General features: G+C 47.1%; 1 protein-coding gene across 1 annotated transcript; it reads left to right on the top strand.

Annotated features, from left to right (window-relative positions):
* Positions 1-4,930: 4,930 nt before the first annotated feature.
* On the top strand, positions 4,931-13,949 carry LOC143843870 (chymotrypsin-like elastase family member 1). Its single transcript, XM_077350577.1, has 6 exons — positions 4,931-5,197; positions 7,321-7,430; positions 8,159-8,253; positions 9,501-9,781; positions 12,200-12,363; positions 13,713-13,949. The coding sequence occupies exons 1-6, from the start codon at positions 5,101-5,103 to the stop codon at positions 13,887-13,889; spliced, it is 924 nt and encodes a 307-aa protein (XP_077206692.1). The 5' UTR covers positions 4,931-5,100; the 3' UTR covers positions 13,890-13,949.
* The last annotated feature ends 644 nt before the right edge of the window (positions 13,950-14,593 follow it).

Genomic DNA, 14,593 nt, shown 5'->3' with positions numbered 1-14,593 from the left:
TTCAAACATGAATGTTGAATTACGTCACATACTTTTAAGCAAGCGGTCATGTTCATCTGAAGCAGCAGAACAAAACTTGAGCCCAGTGGGGCCTTTAAGACCAACTACATTTTATTTAAGGGACTAGGGGCCAAGCCTGTTGTCTTCAGGAATACAACAGGTGCTAGATTGGGGGTGGTGGTAGTGGAAAAACTCTGGGGATGGCCTCTCCCTCTCCCCAGGACCTGGAAAAGCTGGAGGCCCCTGGGCAGGGAAGTCACTGGCAGGGACAGCTCTCACGCAGCAGGGATCTGCAGCCCTGAGCCTTGAAGGGAAGTGGAAGGAGGAGGGGTGGTCAGGGGTGGGGGATGGAAGGCCATTGGCTGGCTGCTGGGCAGACAGGCAACCCGGTTGGAGGAAGAGGAGGCACTCAGGGGCGGGACAGCTGCCCGGAGTGGGTGTTAAGCCCTGAATGGCACTTAAGCCATGAGACCAGCTCCACCTCCAAGCCCTTACCAGAAATAAGTGGAACAGATAAGCTTTTGTTTGCTTGCATAAAAACTTGAGTAAACCTTTGGACCTAATGTTAAATATTTAGGGTCGCAAACTCTGGGACAAAAAATTCCTGGATATTTTGGGGGTGGAGTTTGGGGAAGGGAGGGAGGATGTCATATACCCCACCCTCAAAAACAACCATTTTCTCCCAGGGAACAGATCTCTGTGGTTTGAAGCTCAGTTGTGCTTTGGGAAGTTCACCAGACTCTGCCTGGAGGTTGACAACTCTATATAAATACACCTAGATAGCACATTCAGTTACAATGCCATGTTGCTATAAATCAGCAACCTCTGTGCAAGAGCTTGGTATGACCACTCTGCTTTTGAAGTTTCTTTTGAAGGAAGAATGCTAAAGGCCCATTATGCAGCAGAGTTCATCTGGTTTGTATGTGCTACCAAGAAACCCAGTTACACATGGAACCTCTTTATCTTTGCAAAGTGAACAGGGATCCTTTATTGCAAGGAACTCCATTCTAGACAGGATAGAGTTGAGCAGGGTTGTTACGTCCCCTCTGGCTGACAGAAGGGGACGGGTTGGTTCGCCAGATTCAGGGTAGGAAACTCCTGGAGATTTGGGGATGGAATCTGGGGTGGACAGGGAATCAGGGACCATACAGTCTACTCTCCTAAATATCCATTTTCTCCAGGGGAACTGATCTCCGTAGTCTGGGGGATTCCCAGGTCTCACTGGGAGGTGGGCATCCCTAGAGCTTGGACAGATTTCTAAACTAGTCTAACTAGCTAGGAGGGATAGAGATGCAGGAGGCCTGTCCTGTCCTCATGGTTTGAAGACAGAGAACAGTGGGGTGGAGAAGGTGGCAGCTGGAAGAAAGAAGCAGCATCAACACTTCACAGCGATAGCATCTGAGCAGTAGAAAGAAAGGATGCCAAGGGTCCCGACCTCTCTCTCTCTCTCTCTCTGACCCTGTCTAGTCTCTCTTTGAAGTCTGAAGCCAAGAGACAATGCCAAGTCCTTCCCGGTACACATCTTTAACCATGAAGAATGTCCTTCTCCATACTCAAGGGACTTAGTGCTTATAGCATGACCAAGGCACAAATGTGTTGGCAGAGGCACTGCCCTGAGGCATGCATGGATGGCATCCGGTGAAGATTAACACCCTGCAAATTATTTGCTTCTCCTTTTCCTGCCATTCAACGTAATTGTTCTCTTCACCATTTGAGAGCCCAAATGCAGCCAGGAACTGGTGAAAAGGGACATTATGACACAAGGAGCTCAATGATTTGCCAATGGGGGGGGGGGGAGAGAATAAAACAGACTAGGGGTGCCAACTCTGAGTTGGGAAATTCCTGAAGGTTTTAGGGGCGGGACCTGAGGAGGGGGAGGGGGGGTTCAGCAGACAAGTCCACCCTCCAAAGCAGCCATTTCCTCCAGGGAGACGGTCTGGTGCAGTCTGGGGATCACTTGAAATTCCGGGAGATTTCCAGGCCCCACCTGGCGGTTAGCAACCTAAAAACAGAGACTCCCGCATTTTGCATTATGCAGTCTTTAAATTACTGATTGAGTTGGCGTGACATGGTAACATCTCCAGTGTCTGCCTGGGGAATTTTTCCTATTGCTTTTGGAAAGGGATTAAAAGCACATGGGATTTTAAAAGAGGATTGCTGGAAGAAAAAACCCAAACATATTAACTATGTGTTCAAAATAGCATAAGCTGGCTTTTTAACTTCCGAGGCTCACAGCGGGGGGGGGGGGGGAGAGAACCAAAAACCTCCGGCTTATCTGTGAATCTTCAAAATTGAAGGATGGCCATTTAGAAATTATGTTTTGTTTCTGGCTCAGGACAATTGCCAGGTAATTCGAGTTCACATGTTGGTAAGTAAAATAGATTGTAAAATAAGCTGCTTTGAGACTGCTTGGAGAGTAAAAAGCAGGGTACCAAAATACAGCTCTTCTTCTTTGGGTGCTGGCTCTGCTCATGGAGTTAAGATAGAGGAAAGAAAGAAGAGAAGAGCAAGAGCAAGAGAAGATGCCAGCAGGAAGGAAGGAAGGAAGCAGCCGTTCCAGATCCAAGGGACATGCAAGGGCAGGGGAAAGTGAAGGACACACAGGCTCCTGACCTTTCTATCCCTCTGGTTCTATAGTCCCTGGCCTCTGGAGTCTTGGTGTTCATTGAGATTAAGAGAGAGCACATAGCCCTTCACTTCTGCCTCAGAATACCAGCAATGGTGGTGGTGGTGGTGGTGGTGGTGGAAATCCTGTCAAGTTGCAGCCACCTTAATGGTTAACAAGTAAGTTTTTCAAGGCAAGAGAGAGGTGGTTTGCTATTGCCTGCCTCTTCATAACAACCCCGGACTTCCCTAGTGGTCTCCCATCTAAGGACTTCCCCAGTAGCTTCCCATCCAAAGCCCTGCTTGGCATCCAAAATCTGATGAGATCCAGCTAATATACGGACTGCCACATTTTCCTTTGCCTTCGGCTCTTCCGAGGCAGAGGCAGATTTGCGTTACTGCTCATCTTTTTGTTTTGTTTTGTTTTGTTTTTCGTGGGGGGAGCTGTCATTTGTATCTCTGGATCACCTGAAATCTGTTTTCTACCTGGCACCATCTAATTGTCTGCACATTTTAAGGCTATTGCAAGCTGCAGACTGGCCAGGAAGCAGGGGGAGGACTTCTCCATCTTGGAACCATAAGATGTGTTCTCGAGAACTCTGGGGCTTTCTCCATACTCTGTTTTAATTGGCTCTAATTAAAGGTTGTGTACTGATTTTGGAAATCCAAACTTTCCCCCAAATGTTTTAGATCTACCTCTCGAAGGGGGAGAGAGAAGTGTCCTGAGCTTACCAGAATTTAGATGCGTGAACCCCATCTCCTAGGAGATATAAGCACATGCTGCTTTCTGTTTAGCATGCTGGTTCAGCAATGTGCACTGCAAATTTGATAACCAAGGATCAAAATTAGGAAGCAGTTCCACTGGATGTGACCACAGAAAACCGGACCCAAGCCAAGGGCCACAGGGGTGACCAGCCTCCCGTCACCTGCATCGGTAGCCACTTCCACCACATTGTCAAATTGGCATGAAGTTTAATAAATGTGTATCAAGAGCAGCAAACGGAATGGCTTTGCTGGACTTCCTAGGGGCTCTGCCTAGCATGCAGAAGGTTTCTACTTCAGTCCCCAGCCTGAGGGTGATGTGAAAGGCCCGTCTCAGAACTCTGCAGGGCCCCTGCCAGTCTGAGGGGAAAATACCCACTTCCATAACACTGAAGGTCTAATTCTGCATAAGGCTGCTTCATGGGGTCATTTGTCCTTTGGAAAACTCTCTTGTGCCACCTTGTGACCACAACAGACATAGCAAGCAAGTGTAATATCCTGGGGTTGCCCAAACGCCAGTATGCTCAGTTGGCCCATCAGAACTAAAGTTCACAAGGACAGTAAATTAATGGGGCGAATCCAGCCATGCTCTTAATCTTTCTCCAACGTAAGCATCCAATGACAGAGCCAAGTGGCAGGAGGTCTCCTTAGACTGGATAGACCGTGGTGGGGAGCTGTGGGCTTGACGCAACAGAACAAAGTTGGAGCCTGGAGGCCTTTTTGAGACCAACAAAATTTAATTCTGAGTATAAGTTTCCTTTGTTGGTCTTAAAAGTGCCTCTGGACTCCAGCTTTATTCCTTAGACTGAAACAAAACTTCAAACAAAACCAAAAGGTGGTGGTTTCCCATCTAAACACTAACCAGGGTTGACCCAGTTTAGCTTCCAAAATCTGACAGTATCAAGCGAGCCTGGGTGATGTAGGTGATGCCAAATGGAAAATACCCCTTTGGAAACAAAAAAGATAAACAAGAAACCCCGGTCAGTAGCCCTGGGATCCAGCAGTAATTAGAACTCACAGAATCTCTGCAAGGCAAATATCAGGGAAAATAAAAACCATGGTAGTCCATTACATTAGAAAAGGTAAAAATTAATTGCAATAAATATACTCAGAACTGATTACAAAGTAGGCTTGCCAACTGTGTGTGTGTGTTTGTGTGGTTGGGGGGGCTGCCCCTTTAACAGCGACTTTGCAGGATGTTACCTACTAATGTTGTTGACCTCCCGGTCATGAAAAGCTTCAGCTGTGCTTTTCTATGCACTGGGACAGGACATTTCCCCCCAGGCCTGGATGTTGTTTCCCCTTAGCAAAATAACCTTCATCACTGTAGAACAGGTGGTGGAAAACAGGAAATTGATCTCTTTCATCTGTAGATGAGCTAGAACTCCAGGGGATCCCCAGGCCCCACCTGGGGATTGGCACCCCTGGCTCCCACATGCCAGCCTGTCTTGCTGCAGCCGCTCTGGCCTTGTTTGTGCCTTTCCAAAAGTGCTGATTGAGACCGGCCCTCCTCCAGCCGGTCCGTCAAAAGGACTGCTAAGCGCAGGCAGAAGCATCCAGGCCCCGGTGTTTTGATCTGCCGGGCTTTGTCTGAGCGGTTTTCGACAGCAACAAGCCCAGGTTGTTGTCCTCTTCTCTCCTTTTCTCTGGCTCACTGGATGCAGCGATGGCATTTGCGTTCCCGTATAAAATCCCAGCCTTCCTTTGTGCGCTCTTTGGATCGAGCCTCTGGCAATGTTTCGGGGCAGTCTCCTTGTCCTGGTTTTGGCCTTTTCTTTGGCAGAGGCGTCCTTGCCGCAGAAGGTATTTCTTCCAAAACTTCTGGATCTAGGTAAGCCTGGAAACGGGTGGGATCTCTTTGGAAGGGTTGCAATGATGATTTAGGGGCAGGGACGAAGATTATTATTTCCCCCCTCTCCTAACCTTGCTCCTGTGCCCCATGGCTGGCTGAACTGAAGCAGATAGAGAAGCACCTTGAGCTCAGTGTGGGGCAAACGGACATTGCTCTCCCTTGGGCAAATCCCCATGAGCGCATTGGGAGAAGCCGCGAAGGCGTTGCTAAACTGATATTATGGCAGTCCACTATCCGGGTGCGATTTTACAGAGCCAACTGAGCGTTTCACAGCAACAGCCATTTTACAGACAGGCAACTGAGGCAGAGGAAGTTCTCGCTGCCGATTGGTTCCGAGATCTTGGTCTTCCTCTCCTTAACTGCAGCAACTCTCAAACCTTCTGTGGATGTGTGTTTGGGGAGAGGGTGAGAGGCAGCTTGGTGCAGTGGCTAAGAGCAGCAAACTCTAATCTGAAGAACTGGATTTTACTCCCCACTCCTCCACATGCAGCCGGCTGGGTGACCTTGGATCAATCACAGTTCTCTTAGCCTCACCTATTTCTCAGGATGTCTGTTGTGGGGAGGGGAAGGGAAGGCAACTGTAATCTGTTTTGAGACTCCTTCGGGTAGTAAATGGGGTACAACCCCCCCCCCCCAGTTCTTCTTTTTCTCTTTATTACCTCAGGATGGCTACAGCAGCGATTGCTGTCATTCAGTTATATGGCAGAGGCAGAAAATGCTATTAAGTCACAACTGATTTATGGCAGCCTTTTAGGTTTTTCAAGCCAAGAGTTGTTCAGTGGATGTTTGCCTAACCACAATTTCCTTGGTGGTCTCCCATTCAAGGATTAACTGCCAACCCTGCTTAGCTTCCAAGATCTGAGGGGATCCAGTTAGCATCGGCCATCCTGGTTACCACATGTGGCTGTGGCTAGCTCAAATAAGCTATGGCAGCCCTTCCCTGTGTGGATTTTAAAGACTTTCACAGCAGAAGCATCCAGAGCTGGAGAATCGATTTCTGCAAAGATGGAGAAAAGTTTGAAGGCTGCAGGGTAGCCCAAGATAAACCTTGAACAGTGAGAAAGACACTGGGGGGTGGGAGAGCAGAACTTTGAGTGGCATTTTGAGGGGCGTGCAGAAATGAGTGCTGGAAGCAGAATGTATGGATGTGTATTTGGGGGAAGAGTGAAAGTTGGGGGTGAATGGGGGGAAAGACATCATGGGGGATGCAGGGGAAAGAACCGCTGGTGAAAGATGGGGGGGGGGGAGATGGACAGTCTGCAGAAGGATCAGGCTGGGAGGTGTGGGAAAGAAAACAGCATGTGTCGGGTTGGGAAGGGTAGAGGGGAGACAGGGAGGCAGGTAACAGGAGAGGGAAGGAGAGGAAGAAGGGGTGAGATTTCCAGTCCTCCCAGGCCACTGATGGGGCTGCCAGCTCCAGATTAGGAAACTCCAGATGTGGATGGTAAAGCCTGGGGGGGGGCAGGGCCTGCAGTGGGTTACAATGCCAAATAGCCCAGCCTCCATTTTCTGTGAGGGATCTGAGCTCCATAATCTGGAGATGAGCTATAATTCCGAGAAATCCCCAGAATCTAGGAAATGGCGACCAGTATACAAGTCCTCAGACATCTGAAAAATATCTGAAAATATCTTCTAAAATAATTACATCCATGAATGTTCTATAGCAACCCCTCCCCCCCCCCACACACACTTTACATGCCCCCCCCCAGCTGCGTGGGAACCTCTTTTTCAGATTATATTGTTGCAAAGAGGAGCCAGGTCCGCCCACTAAGCATATTTGCATGCCAGTGAATGTCTACATGGAGTCCTATGCAGGATCACAACCATTAAAAATGTAGGGTGTAAGCCTCTGCCGATACATTTCCACACAGTTCTTGGCTGAAATCTGTCTCTGTGGTGATATCTGGGTCAGGGCAAGAAGGCGTGATCCCATTCCACGCTACCCACACAGAACACAGGCACTTGACACAACTGCACAGAGCTCTTGCGCATGACGCCTGGATGCCCTTGGGAAGACAGATGAAGACACACTTCTGTTTTGCATACCCTTCCCTGTGAATGGTGCACTTGGCACACTGCTGACGTTCTCTTTTCTGTTCCAGACTGGCCCCAGAACTGCGGAGTTGCTTACTTCCAGCCCAACATATTTGCAAAGATCATCTCTGGCAACGAAGCGAGGCCCCATTCTTGGCCTTGGCAGGTCTCCTTACAGGTAGAAATGTGGAAAATAATGGTTCTAAAAAAGGAGGAGGAGGCATGGCTGGGGCCAGGGACCAGGACAGGGTGGCCAGATCCAAGGTGTCATTGCTTTTGCTGTTGTTATTATTGACTCAACTTATTTTCTGCCCTATCTCATGTGACTCATTTTTCTTCACAAAATCACATCTAAATAAAATTCAGCAAGGAAACATACAATTATTAACATTAAAATCTAAATCAGTCACCCTCTTGTAGTTCTTCTCATAGGAAGAAAGGAGAAGAAGTGGGGGGGTTGAGGGGAGGGGGAGTATAAGTGGAGAGTGATGTTGGCACATCGGGGTCTTTGGGGGGGGGTGACACTCTGTTTTTTGGGCAAAACTCTATGGTTAGAACCAAATTCTACCGTAGAGTTTTCCCCAAAAACCAGAGCCTCACCTCCAATGTCTCCAATGTGCCAGTATCACTTCTAGGTGACATCAGCACATTATCAGTGTTGGAACGCGGCCCCCATCCCCCAACAGTGGCACCAATGGAGCCGGCAACCGTAGGCCATCTTGAGGGGTGGGACCAAATGAGACTGGCCCTTGCAGCTGTCTCCTTAGGCAGGTCTGATAGCAGACTGCATAAAACCCTGGCCTACAGAACCCGACACCTTCCGAATGCAAGTGAGGTTGCTTTGGCCTTGTTCCCAATCTTCCCTGTGACTGACACGTGTGGTTTATCCTGTTTTTCTCTCTCCAGACTCGCTCTAAACCAAGTGATAGATTTGTTCATGTCTGTGGTGGCACCCTCATTCACAAACGCTGGGTCCTCACTGCCGCTCACTGCTTCCAGAAGTAAGTGCTGCGTTTTGCCTGCTGGGAGTAGGCCTTAGTCCAGCTATATTATTTTGCTGCTCTCCTCCCTAGGATGATGGATATATTTATCATTTGGTGTGTGTAGTGTGGCCAAGAGATCCAAGGACTGTCTGGCAGCTAGACATTTGGAGGTGGTTTGTCTGCCTCTGAATCATGACCCCTAGTCTTCCTTGGAGGAAAGGCCACCCAAACCCTTGGGAAACTCACCTTGAACTGCTGAGAGCTTCTTCCCTGTGGCAGTTGTCTTGCTGTATTCTGGTGGCCAGAGAACTACAGAGAAGTCTCCTTAGATCCAACAGGCAAGGGCTGGAGAGTCATGAGTTGCACACGGTTACTCCTTTCTATAGCCCTGACCTGGATGGTCCAGGCTATCTCATCAGATCTTCGAAACTGAGCAGGATTGGCCCTGGCTAGGACTGTGATGGGAGACCACCAAGGAAGTCCAGGGTTCCTTTGTGGAAGCAGGCAATGGCAAACATGTTGGCAGAGTTTAAATATGCAAAGTGAGCACAACAACAAGAGTCTCAAAAGAATAACATAGTTTCATTGAAAAGAGAAACAGCATTGTGAGGAAAGGAGAGACAGAGTCCAGTCTTTTCTGGAACCAATCAGGGAGGAAGTGTGCTCAAAGGAGCAGGAAGTCTCCAAAAGAGCCAGTCAGGACATAGGTGGAGAGTATTTGGAAAATATCAGGAAGTTCCTAATCTAACCATGCTAAATATACCTCTCCTCCAATGCCCCCTGCAGGATATTCTTCATACTCTGTTCAGTCATGCACACTATGGAACTTGCATGTTCCAACAAAACCATCTCTGAATATCTCTTGCCTTGAAAACCCCACAGGCTTTCCATAAGTCTGTTGTGATGGCACTTCCACCAGTCCTGTCTGTGTTGTCCCAATGTGGAAGGCAGCAACTCCCAAATGGGAAGACAGTGGGGGAGATTAGCCCGTCATGGTATTATCCCAATCCTTTCCTGGTCCTCCCAACCAGCTAATTAGCTTACTTAAAGCTTTGGTTACAGAACTTGCAGAGTTTCAGCTTGTTCATCTCTGAGTGAATAACCTTCCCAGAGGGAATCTGTGGCCTGGCTTTTCTGCAGCAATTCCTCTGGGTCAGCCATTATTGGGCAGAGAATATACAAAACAGAAGCAGAGAAAAGTAGAAGGGAGGGAATCCCTGAGACACTGTACCGCACGTCTAATTGTATCCTTCTTCTTTTTTTAGGGGAGATGCAGAAGATGTTGCAGACTGGCGCATTCTTCTAGGCAAACACCACCTTAAATACCATGACGCTACTGAGCGAAGCTACCGCGTGAAGCGAATCTACCGGCATGAAAATTTCCACTATCCTCAGCTAAATGACCTTGAGCATGACATTGCGTTGGTCAAGCCTGTGGAAGACATTATGGCCAACAAGTTCATCCGCTACGCGTGCCTGCCGAAGATAGATACCTTCCTCCACCCTGGACATTTTTGCTGGGTGACCGGCTGGGGAGGAACAAGAGGTACAATGTCAGGTGATGGATAATCACCTGGAACCTGATTTAGATAGTTACGCTTTTATCTACCCTTCTGGCAAAGAGTTCAGGGCATCCGCCATCTTGTTATATCATCAAACAACCCTGCAAGGTAGGCTAGAGTGAGATATAGTGTCAGCCCATAGTTGAGTGGGAGTCCTTGACTCTGCACTACACACTTGTATATGGGAAATAATCTGCTTCCTATAGGGAGCTATTATGTATTTTTGGTTCCAATTAAAACAGCAAGATGTGACTGAAGTCAGAGATTTGTCATTAAGGGGGGGATAATTTTAAAATTTGGTATCATTATAACCCAAACTGTTTACCAACAGCAGTGCATTTTTTATTTGGCATTATCAATTTCCTTCTACTTCTCAATGGGAGGAGCAAGGAGCTATACAGGCCTCATTAACAAAAATTCTGTTAAGTTCGTATTCAGATGGACAAGCAAATAAGGTTGGTTTTTTTGCTATATTGCTTCTCCTGCTTCTTTCTCTCTGGCTCCTCCCTGTCTCTGCACAGCAACCTTGAACTTCCTTGGTGGTCTCCCATCCAAATACTAACCAGAGATGACCCTCTGGTTTAGCTTCTGAAATTTGGCCAGATCTGGCTAGCCTGGGCCATCCAGGTCAGCGCAAAAGGCACACATACCTGCCTTCAAGTCATGCAAAGATTATTGCATACATTGCCATATTTTAGCTTCACCCCCACCCCCAAAAAGAGGGTCTGCCTGAATATGTGATCAACTATTTCTTTGAGGCTTTATATAACTTTTTAAAAAAGTTATTCTGAAACCTTGTTACTGGCCAGTTATCACTGTGTTTTCCTGACTTCAACCTATGGATGGACCTAGCAAATGGGTCTGAAAGGCATCAATCAGCTCCCAAAACAGGCTGACAGCTGAAACTGCAGTTATCGTCATGAAATCTAATGCAGATGTGGCCAAGATTTTGCCAAATACTCACTTTGGGATTTCAAGCCTCCCTTTGCTAGCAATGGCAGAATCTTGCTTCCTCTCCTGTGAAAATTAAAATTCTCAGGAAACTGAATTACGCAGCTGCACATGATCCTGAGAAAAGAATTAACTTTCCTACCCCTGCACATTCTTTGTTCATGCACATGTCATATAGCTTGTCAGTAGCTATAACGTCTCGAGATGTTCTAGCTATGTTTCAGTGTCATAATAGGGTTCTTCTGAAGAATGTTGGAAATTGTAAGTGGTTGAAGATGCTGAACTACGAATCCCAGAATTCCCTGAACAGTGAGAATGACTGCTAGGTCAGTTGAGCTGATAATATATCACATACCACAGAACAAAACTGAGAAAGGAACAAAGAATGCCCTGAAGAGATCATGGCTATCATGTCTATGTGCACCATGGGTTAAGGGAGGGCAATTTTTTACCTATTTCCCCCCCCCTCATTCTAGTCTCTTGTCCCCCAGAAGCAGTGTGTGTGTGGGGGGGGGGGCATCCATCCACAGAGATCATCAGTGGGATCCAAGCGAAGGTTTTGCCTGCAAGAGGGCTTCTCAGCTTTGTTTTTATTTTATGTATATTTATTTTAATATATTAAATAACATGCTATTAGCCACCTATTAAAAGCATGCCCTGGATAGACCTGGCTAGCCATTTCAGACCTTGGAAGCTAAGCAAGGCCAATGTGTTGTAAGAATGGCAGCAACAAACCTGGAGGGCTGCATTTGATTCCCCACTCCTCCACATGCAGCCAGCTGGGTGACTTTGGGACAGTCACAATTCTGTTAGAGCTATTCTCACAGAACAATTCTGTCAGAGCTCTCTCAGCCTCAGGTGTCTGTTATAAAACACAGTATAATATCCCCATTAAAATATATACCCTGGCAGCAAAACTATCACCCATCCACACAGCCATTACAGGCTGCCTCTCTCTGCGCAATAGAGGACTATGCATGCCGGTGGTCCATTAGCGGCAATTATCTGTGTGCAATCCCAGGTGGCAGAGGAGGGAATGAGAAGCAGTGCAGCCATGAATGGCAGGGTGAAACTTACACAGCCCGAGACATGTGAGCCTTCTGCCAAAAGTGGCAGCCCTGAGTCTGTGCAATTTACCTTGTGCCTTAATTATCATTGCCCTATGAATTGCCCTGCCACACTGCAGGTCTTTGGCTGCTGCTGATAAAGAACCATCCTGCTGATAAAGAACCATGCTGCTGAGAATGAAATGTAGGTGAGCTTCCTTGTTCTGATTGGCTGGAGAAGCTTCTGACTCACCATAGGCATCCAGCTGAGTGGCTACCAACAAGCCTGAGGGATTAATAGGAATGTGGTGAATTCAATGCAGTGCTGCTGTTTTCAGCAGCATCTCCATGTTTCTTGTCACAGGTTTCCTCACACGTGCTCTCCTTGTGTCTTATGTACTGAAGGTGGGAAAGAAAACTTGACCCTGGCGGAAGTTTTGAATCAGGCCAAGTTACCAGTCCTAGATTTCAACACGTGTCATCACAGGAAATTCTGGGGAAACAAGATGCAACCTTCAATGCTCTGTGCTGGAATAAGAGACAATGCAAAGTCTCCAGCTGCCTGCCAGGTACAGAAATCAAGACATCTATTGTTTCCCATACAATCAGATACACCTCTTTCCCCCACTGTTGTTACAGTTGACTTGGAATGGAACATCTCTGGTGGCTGAAGGAAGGTCTAGGAATTTCTCTGTGCATACTGTGGCTTTAAGAGGGGATTAGCTAGATTAATAGAGACAAGGTCCATCCATGGTTATTGGCCATGGTGATTACAGGCAACTTCCACGTTCAGAGGCAGATATCATGCTAGGAGGCAAATCTGGGGAAAGGCTCTATGCTCTGTTGACCAGCCCTGAAGACTAGTTGGCCCCTATGTTAGAGAGGATGTTGGACTGGATAGATCACTCTTCAGATACATCAGGGCCCTCCTTATGTGCAATCCCTTCACAGCATCTGATTTGCTTGACTCTGTGAATTAGACAGCATAGACCTGGAAGTAATTTTTTAAAAACAATCTTGCAGGTCCTGTCTGCCTTGCTAGCTCAGGGTTGAGAAATACTTGGAGATTTTGGGGGTGGCGCTTGAGAAGGGCAGGGTTTGCAGAGGGGAGTACTTAATGGGGTATAATGCCACACCCTTTAAATCAGTCATTTTCTCCAGGGACGCTGATCTCTGTTTTCTGGAATTCATTAGCTGTAAATCTCCAGGTGCTACCTGGAGTTTGGCAACCCCATCTCAAGCCAATTTAGCAACTCCCCCTCCCTCTGGGGGGGGGTCAATGATAATTTTTAAAAATATAAATAGTTCTAAAATGGTCATATATGTATGTCCTGAGTGCCTTTCTCTCCCTAATGAACAATGGCAGTGTCTCCCCATTCTATGATTTAAGAAATAAACGATATGCAAAACATAAATTGGAAGCCTCTTTACTCCTTTTCTTCTATTCCCCCCCCCTTTTTTTTCTCTTTCCGATTGCTTCTCTGAACAAAGTTTGAGTCCAGGGGCACCTTTAAGACCAACATAGTTTATTCAAGATATAAGCTTTCATGAGCAAGCACATTTCTTCCACCTCTTTATCTGAGGAAGTGTGCTTGCACAGAAAAGCTTATACCTTGAATAAAACATTGTTGGTCTTAAAGGTGCCCCTGGACTCCAACACGGAGACCCACCTGAATCTATTTGGTAATTTGCTATATTTTTTTCTTCTCTAGGATGTCTTTTTAAACCTCTGAATCAGATTTATTTATTTTTTAAACCAAGCAAGCATCACTTCCATCGCCCCTGATGGTACCAGTCAGCCTCCAACATGTTTATGGTGTGACTATTAAACACGCGAGTCAGTTCTTTGTACTGGACTGTGCTCATATTTTCCTTATTAATCACCAGTGGCTCAAGAAAATGGGTTTCCTTCTTTCAGGGAGATTCTGGCGGCCCACTCGTTTGCCAGACCGGGAGAGACTCCTGGGATGTCCACGGGGTTGTCAGCTTTGGACCTGTTGGCTGCCAGGTGCCGAACAAGCCCACCGTCTTTACTAGGACAGCTGCCTTCATTCCTTGGATTGAAGCGACCAGGCTGCAGGATTTCTTTTTGTGAAGACCAGAAATGCAAGGAGAGCTCAGAAAACATAATAAATGCCTTTTGTGTTTATTTGAATTGTCTTGATTTGGTGCCTATTTGAAAGCTGGGGATACAAGTGGGGAAACGAGACACTCACACATTGATTCAGCTAGTTATTTATGGAGGTTCCGAAGGTATCATAGAAGTCTACATTTCTAGACAAGAATCAATCGATAAATGAATAATTACAAATTGCAAGTTAGAACAACTATGAGCCCAGACCTGGATAGCCCAGACATACCCAATCTCGTCAGATTTTGGAAGCTAATTAAGCTTAGCCTTAGTTGGTATTTGGATGGGAGACCTTCAAGGAATACTGGAATTATGACGTGGAGGCAGACAATGGCAAACGACCCTTTGAATAGCCTATGAGAGCATCTTTGTTTTTCCTAAAACATAACCTAGCTAGGGCAGCAAATCTCGGCTGGAAAATTCCTGGAGGTTTTCGGGATGGAACCCAGGATTTGGGTAGGGGAGGGACCTGAGCAGGGCATTATTCATCCCTAAAATGAGATGAGATGCCCGCCTCCAGGGGGGACCCGGGGATCCCCTTGGAATTCCAGCTCATCTCCAGACCACAGACATCAGTCCCCCTGGAGAACATGGGTGCTTTGGAGCGTGGCCTCCAAAGCATCGTAACCCCCTTCCCTCCCCAGGCTCCACCCCAAATCTCAGGCACT

Source organism: Paroedura picta, chromosome 8, assembly GCF_049243985.1.
Source record: "Paroedura picta isolate Pp20150507F chromosome 8, Ppicta_v3.0, whole genome shotgun sequence".
NCBI lineage: Eukaryota > Metazoa > Chordata > Lepidosauria > Squamata > Gekkonidae > Paroedura > Paroedura picta.
The sequence above is the reverse complement of the archived record's forward strand: the minus strand, read 5'-3'. Positions and strand labels throughout refer to the sequence as shown.